Source organism: Peromyscus maniculatus, chromosome 8 (genome assembly GCF_049852395.1).
Source record: "Peromyscus maniculatus bairdii isolate BWxNUB_F1_BW_parent chromosome 8, HU_Pman_BW_mat_3.1, whole genome shotgun sequence".
Lineage (NCBI taxonomy): Eukaryota > Metazoa > Chordata > Mammalia > Rodentia > Cricetidae > Peromyscus > Peromyscus maniculatus.
Window position 1 is genome coordinate 86269990 of NC_134859.1, and position 7883 is coordinate 86277872.

At 45.8% G+C, this 7883-nt stretch overlaps 1 protein-coding gene across 1 annotated transcript; it reads right to left on the reverse strand.

The window, feature by feature from the left end:
* Nucleotides 1–720: 720 nt before the first annotated feature.
* On the reverse strand, nucleotides 721–7883 carry Krt25 (keratin 25). The gene is made up of 8 exons (XM_006971805.4): nucleotides 7325–7883; nucleotides 6578–6660; nucleotides 5677–5833; nucleotides 2847–3008; nucleotides 2640–2765; nucleotides 2121–2338; nucleotides 1389–1456; nucleotides 721–1077 (listed from the first exon to the last, which is right to left on the reverse strand). The coding sequence occupies exons 1-8, from the start codon at nucleotides 7739–7741 to the stop codon at nucleotides 968–970; spliced, it is 1341 nt and encodes a 446-aa protein (XP_006971867.1). The 5' UTR covers nucleotides 7742–7883; the 3' UTR covers nucleotides 721–967.

Here is a 7883-nt window from a genome sequence, read left to right on the forward strand (position 1 = left end):
CCCATGACATGAAAATAGATGCAGGACTCATTGGGAAGAGGAAGGGGGTCAGCAGGAGTGGAGGGGACAAGAGAGTGGACTGGGGAGTGAGTATGATCAAAATACACTATATATATATATATATATATATATATGCATAAGAATGTCATAGTTCAACACATTATTACATAATGTTGATTTAAGCTAATAAAGAACAGCAGCACCACCACAGCGGATAGCTCTGTTAGTGTAATTTGGATTCAAGCCAAATTTCCCTCTAATCTCTCTTATATTTAGAATATTGTTTTAATATGTATTCACCGGGACAGTGATTTTGAAATTTTATTTACTGTAACTATTGAAATTGCACTGACGTTAGCACTCATTGAAAGTCTACCTCACTCTAAAGTACACCTTAGAGCAATTTGTGTCCTCTTTACAATACTTTGAAACAAATGCTTTCTTTATTCCTAGTGACAGATGAAGAATGTGCCATGCATACATTTACCTATTACGGCGGGAAATAGGCTTCTCATGTCAAAGTGTGGCTGATTAATGTGTCTGTGGAAGTACTTTTATTGTCTCTGACCTTGTCTAGAAAGCCTTGTGAAAACCTAGGGGAAGACCTCTTAATTAGTTTCTACACTTTCCACGTAAACCGAAAGCTGCTAGGTGTTCACATTCTGCGGCGCGGCCAAGAACCTTTCAAAGATAAGACAATACCAGCCACTAGAGAGAAGGTTGCTCAAGGAAGGTTTATTGACGGTAAGAACTGCTAACAGACGGCTGTAGGGTAATCAGGTGAACCCTTACGTTCGCATGTGACATCTCTCCAGATGGACCGGGATTTCTGCCGCTGATGGCTCAGAAAGAGAAAGGAACAGAAGGCAACAGGACAGACATTCTTCACAGGCTTGCTCATTTCCCAGACGGATTTCATACCGCATCTTCTCTGTTTTTTTTTTTCTCCTTTTGCTTATGATCTTTCTTAATTGCTTTGAGATTTCTCTTCCAGGGAGTGGAGCCTAGTGGTAAGTATTTTGCTACGCTGGTCCACCTCCTCGAGAACTTTCTTAACCACTATGGCTTTGGCTGAATCTGAAAATTCCAAGTTAGAAGAAGATTTTAGAGAGCTAGAAGGAAATGAATAAGAAGTTACATAAAGGAATAATAAGATTTTCCTCCTCAAATGTAGGTAGGAGTAGGTAGAAAGCACAAACATGACTCATTTTTGGTGAATTTTGATTACTTGGTTAGGCCAAATCATGGTGATGTTTGACTTGCTTTAAAATAAGCACACAGGTCTAAAGCTAGAGATCTACTCTAAGTCCTATTGTAGCACAAAAACAATGATCTGTGTACTGGAGGTAAAGCAGGCTGACATAACAATGGGATTTTCTTTTCATTACCTTTGATTTGATTTCCAGCATTTCCAGATCCATAATCTTTAGACTTGTAGCTCGCAGACTTACAAGCCCTGTGAAAACACCACAAAAGAGTGACATGGAGAGATCCGTTCAGTTCTAGATCTTCTGTCCTAGACCCAGTGTTCGAACTTCCTTTGCTCTTTGGAGAACACACTCAGTGGGCTACAATGGAAACTGTTTTAATCTCCATTCCTTGCTGTGCTTGATTTCGCCGAACGCTGCTGATTCGGTTCTTGGCCATGGAGTGCGATGCTTAACTCCAGCACCCACGGTAACAGAGGAACACAGCCGCATTTGTTCATGGTCACAGGCTCGTCACAGATCGAATTGCTAAGTGCATTTCGGGATAGTCGCCCCGCAGTGTTAATGGAGATAGGGTCTGTGACTGCAGTGGATTCAGAGTCAACGGATGTTCAAACATCACTGCAAGGGTGGCGTAGTATTTACAGAGAACCTACACACGCTCCCCTCTGCCTCGACTCTCGGGGGCGCTTATGCTGTTGACTCTAGTGCAAATGCTGTGGGGGTGGCTGCTGCTCTTTAAGGTTTAGGGCATGATTAAGAGGGAGCCTGCGCATGCGCAGCACTAATGCAGTGTTTTCTTCGTGATAATTTCCTGCTGTGGGTATTGGAATCCACGGCCCTGGAAGAAGTGGACGCGGGGGGGTGAGGCGGGGTGCATATGGCATTTCCCATGTAAATCCCTTCACCTACCCTTCGTCTCCCCCAATGAGGAGGCAGTAGGTCTCGATCTCCTTCTCCAGGTGGGCCTTGACGTTCAGCAGCTGCTCATATTCCAGCTTCTGGCCCTCGGTCTCGGTCCTGACCTGGTGTAGCTGCTCCTCCAGGGCGCTGATCTGAGCCTGGATCTGAGCCAGCTGTGAGCAGTAGTTGCCCTCGGTCTCGGTCAGGGAGCACTCCAGCGAGTGTTTCTGTCGGGAGGAATACAGAATGAATGAAAAATACGTGCAGACATGTTTGTCAGTCCAGTATAGTGGTGCATGTCTTTAATGCCAGCCGTTGGGAGGCGGAGGCAGGTAGATAGATCTCTGTGAGTTTCGGGCTAACCTGTTCTACATACTGAGTTCCAGGCCAGTCAGAGTCACACATGCAATCCTATCTTAAAAAAAGAAAAATGTGGACATCTTTTTGGCAGCAAATGGGGCTTTTAAACCAGTGGGTGGAAATTTAAAACAAACTCAGGGAGCAATAATATATTCCTTCCGTACATACCGTGGCTAGGAGAGACTGAAGTTCAATTTCCAGGGTTTGGAGCGTGCGCTTCATTTCAGTCAGCTCGTTCCTGGCTGAGGTGGTGGCACCCACATCCTCGGTGATCTGCTGCTGCAGCGAAGCACTCTGAAATGACAGCCAAGAGGGGAAGATCTTAGCCTGGGACCAGCACTGAAATGCATAAGGATGGTGTCAGGCAAGAGCTACCTTCTCCTGGAACCAGGCCTCGGCGTCCCTGCGGTTCTGCTCCGCCAGAGCCTCGTACTCCGCTCGCATGTTGTTCAGCAGCACGGTGAGGTCCACGCCCGGGGCTGCGTTCATCTCCACGTTCACGTTGCCTCCCGCCGCGCACTGCAGAGCCTGCATCTCCTGGAGGCATAGAGGTGCTGAGCTGAAGTCAAGTGGGATTTTCAGGGAGTCTAGAAGCTTGGCTTTGGCAGAAGTTTTCCTCCTGCTTTCCCCTCCTTGGCTCTGCAGTGACCATCTCTCCACATTTTATAGCTCCTATCCATTTGGCTTACCTCTCCAGGCTGGTGAAGGAAGATACTACATCATCAAGTAGCCTGCTTCATTCGGGAAGAAATCTCAAAGGCTCCAGAGCCCTTTATTGCTGAGTCTAACCCTGCTCCTGGGGCGGCAGGTCCTCGGTGTAGCTCTGCTACTCAGAATCAGTCTTGATTCCTTCACAAATACAAGTCCTTAAACTACGTAAAAAAAATCCTCTGGCTCTTGTTTGGATTGTTTAAATATGCACCCTTCTGGTCTGTCTTCTTCAAGCAGGTAGAGACCACCTTCAATGTTCTCTCGACTCAGCTACTCCCTGAACACAGCCTGAGCATCGTCAAAAGGTTGAGTTTGGGTAATTAATGATATAAATAGATAAATAAGTGTGTGTGTGTGTGTGTGTGTGTGTGTGTGTGTGTGTGTGTGTGTAGGGAAGGAAGGACCCAGCTGTTTGTTAAGTTTATACAAGGTTATAGTACCCTTTTGGACTTTTGAACCACACAGATCCCTGTGCGATTTCTGGTTCTGGCCAGTTGTTAGCTGTGTTCATTTGGGGAAGTTATGATTAATCTGAAAATCGAAGCAAATTAAAAGAAAATCCTTCTCTGGGTGGTGTTCAAAGCAGCGGGAGGGTTAACAACACCACCGTGGCTTTGCAATGGTATTTGACACGGGAGCAGTGGTTATCACGACTCCTGTGTGGTGTCTCAGAAGTCTGTTCTGCTGTCAGAGATGACACAGTATTCTGTCTGAGTGGCGTGTGATTGGCTGAGTCCATTCTAAGTACACAGACAGCAGCTGTCCCTGCCAAGCCTGTACAAATGGAAACAGCACAGGCTGGCTGTCTGCTGCCCAGCCCTTCCTCTCCACTTCTGAATCAAGGACGCTCTCTTTCTTTCATGAAGCCAATCCCCAGGTGGTCCATAGATCATCTCCTGCCTGATAGACACTATGTCATCCGTCTCTGCATGTGGCTTTAAAGACCACGGGATTTAGTAAAAACTTCCCCAATTCAAGCAAGGAAAAAAAAAAAAAAGATAACAAAGGAGAACCTGTGTATTTGTGGGTCCATCCACAAGCAAAGTATTTAAAAAAAACCAATTGCTCCTAACTCATCAACAGTTTATCGAGTAGCTGCCATGGATGATGACCACAGGTGAACTCACAGTGGGAAATGAATCCTGTAATTCAAGTGGTTTAATTCACAAGCTAGCCTTAGGACTAATCAAGTAGCATGTGCTACTTAGCTTTTGCTCCTGATTTAAGCTTCTGCCTTAACTGTGGCTATCTTTGACCATTAAAAAAAAAAAAAACAAAACACCAAAGACATTTAAAATATATTCTTCCCTTTTTTAGAACAGAAAATATGGACTGTAAAAACAATAGCTTCATGGTCAAGTGAGCACTTCAGAAGGATACTATATGCTAGGAAGTGTAAATTCTAGTGTAAGAGTTTAATTGTAGTTTCACGTCTATCAATGTGTCTATTAAGAATGTATTTGAAGTGCTAAATGGGACCTGTGTATCACACTCCTCCCATCAAGGCCCAGGGGTCATTATGGAAGAGGGGGTGGAGAGATTGGAGAGAGAGAGAGAGAGAGAGAGAGAGAGAGAGAGAGAGAGAGAGAGAGAGAGAGAGAGATATCGGAGAGAGAGAGAGGGAGATCGGAGAGATCAGAGCTGGAGCACAATGCCAAGGAGGCAGAGATTTCTGGACACAACAGGGCAGTTGCATGCCCGTCATGGTAGTTGCAATGGCATTTGAAAGACTTGCACAAGCTCAAGCCAGAGAAAATCCAAGCATGGAGCTGCAGAGTTGGGCACAAAATCCAACGCCTAGCTGAGGCGCTATTGGCCTTTGATAGCTGCTGGGAGAGGGAGGGTCGGTTTTCTCTAACGATGTGACCCCGGTAGTGACCACACTCCAGGGCGGGCCCCATCTCCAAGAGCAGTTAAGCAACACAAATCGGGCTTGATGTGGGTAGGGGAGACGAAAATTCAAAGTTGGGTGGGTAGGGAGGTGGGAGGTGGAGAAGATGGCTATGGGAGGAGTTGGGAGAGGAAGAGTATGATCAACATCGATTGCTTGAACTTCTCAAAGAATTAATACAAATATTACTAAAAAGAATGTCTTAATGTCAAGACTATACAGTGAATGTCTGAAGGTAATGTGCGCTGCTGTTACATAGAAATTAAGATCCAGACTGGCTTTTCAAGCCCATTCATTTCATCTAATTAGGTATAATTGTCTAAGTAGACCATTTAACAGCTATAATGACAGCCAGCCACTGATCTTAGAAGTGGTCTGGAGAGCACGGTATTTCCCCCCAGCCATGGGAAAAATGGGCACAAGAAAAGACTGACTGTATACAGGCAGATAGCTCAACGCCTGCAAAGACAAGCTGGCCTCCTGCCGGTTTGACAATGAGCCTTCAGACCAAAGGTTCACCTACGAGGACGAGTGGGGACGTCATCTGCCGAGAGGTGGACAGTGAGTGTAGACGCAGAGTAGAGCCAGCCCGCCAGCTCTTACCTCTTTGTGGTTCTTCTTGAGGTAAGTCAGCTCCTCACTCAGGGTTTCGTACTGAATCTCCAGGTCAGTTCTGCACAGGGTTATTTCATCCAGGACTCTGCGCAGCCCGTTGACATCAGCCTCTACGCTCTGGTGGAGAGCCAGCTCGTTTTCGTACCTTCAAAAGGGTCAGTGATTTTTTTTCCCTCCGGTTTGTCACATGGTTGGAGACAGTCACCAATCATTTATATACTCCAAACCCTGGACTTCTGAAGTGGCAAATTTGGCCACTTTTGTGACTTCTGTGAGTTGATTATACACTTACTATTTTTTTTTTAAATGTCAGAGGTATTTGACAAAAAAAAAAAAAAAAAAAAAAAAGAAGTAGGTTATTGGGCGCTAGTTTTATAAATAATCACTAAAACTAGCCAATGGATAGAAAATGGATAACATTCTGTTTCTTCTTTTCTAAAAGAATTTGAGATGTGTCTTGACCATAACCACTCCTAGCTCCCGGGGTCCCTACTCCCACTCCCCTTGGATAGCCCCCAAGATGGCCCCTCCCATTTTCAGTTTTTTTTTAAACCTAGAGTCCAATCAGCGCTGCCTGCTGGGATGCTGACTGATCTTATTGGCTTAACTTCGTTCAGGTAACCATAGCTGCAGTGAGGCCATGAATACAACGGTGGGTGGGTGGGGGGCAGTGCCATGTCCAGAGCATTTCATAGAACCCCTCCCTCCCATCCTCTGGCTCGCACACTCTTTTCACCCCCTCTGTGTTCCCGCTGCTTGTTTTAAATCCAAGTGTCTTCCAATGTTGGGATGAGAGTGGAGTGACGAGTATCCGGTGGAGAGGTTAAAGAGAAATCTGAATTAAGACCGCACAGTCACCGTGAATTCCCCTCACTCTGTGCCGACTTACTTGAGTCTGAAGTCATCAGCCGTCAGCCTGGCATTGTCAATCTGTAGAACAGCATTGGCATTGCTGGTGGTCGAAGTGATGATCTGGAAATCAGGAGTTGGACTTTTTAAAAGGCCATTTATCGCCGGGCGGTGGTGGCGCACGCCTTTAATCCCAGCACTCGGGAGGCAGAGGCAGACGAATCTCTGTGAGTTCAAGGCCAGTCTGGACTACAGAGTGAGTTCCAGGGAAGGCGCAAAGCTACACAGAGAAACCCTGTCTCGAAAAAAAAAAAAAAACAAAACCAAAAAACAAAAAACAAACAAACAAACAAATAAAAGGCCATTTATCACAATAATTAAAAAGGCAAAGTTTTTTTTAATGTTATAAAATGCCAATGATAAAAACTAATTAGGTAGCACACGCCTTTAATCCCAGTACTGGGGAGGCAGAGGCAGGTAGATTTCTGTGAGTTCGAGGCCAGCCTGGTCTACAGAGAGAGTTCCAGGATGTCCAGGGCTACACAGAGAAACCCTGTCTTGAAAAATAAAAGCAAAACAAACAAACAAAAAATATTAGGCTATCATCAAGGACATTTTTAACATGAGGTTAAACATTTGCATCTACTTTATGATTATTCAGCATTTCCAATGCTGAAGTGACATGCCATTAAAATGACCACAAATAAAGTTGTAGCATTTTTTTTCAGTGAAAAGAAATTTAGATAGCAAATTGTATACATGTGATTGCAAAAATATAATTCCCTACCTGGTTTTTAAGATCATCGATGATGGGGAAGTATCTACTGTAGTCATGATCGAGCCCCCGGCAGGAGCCTGGTCCAAATTTTTCATACCAGCTCTTGATCTTCTGCTCCAGGTCAGCGTTGGCCTCCTGCAGGGCTTGCACATTCTCCAGGTAGGAGGCCAGCCGGTCATTGAGGTTCTGCATGGTGACCTTCTCATTGCCAGACAGGAGGCCCCCCTCGTTCACGGTGAAGCCAGCACAGGAGTTGGCCACCCCGGTGTTCCCTCCTGTGGAGCTGCCCCCAAAGGCGCAGGAGAAGCCACTTCCGATGCCCGCTATGCCGCAAGCATTCCCAGCCCCAAAGCTGGTTCCCCGGAGCGACCCAGTGCTGGGACGAGCATAGGACCTCCTGGATCCACTGGAGAGGCGAAGAGACATGATCCCGGGGCAAGTGTGTCACAGAACTGTGTTCTTGAGAGTCAGAATGGAGTGCCTTCTGACCCTGATGGTTGGGTTTGCCCTTTTATAGACCATTCCCAAGGGTGTTCTATGAAATTCTGCCTACATAGAGTAAAGCCTG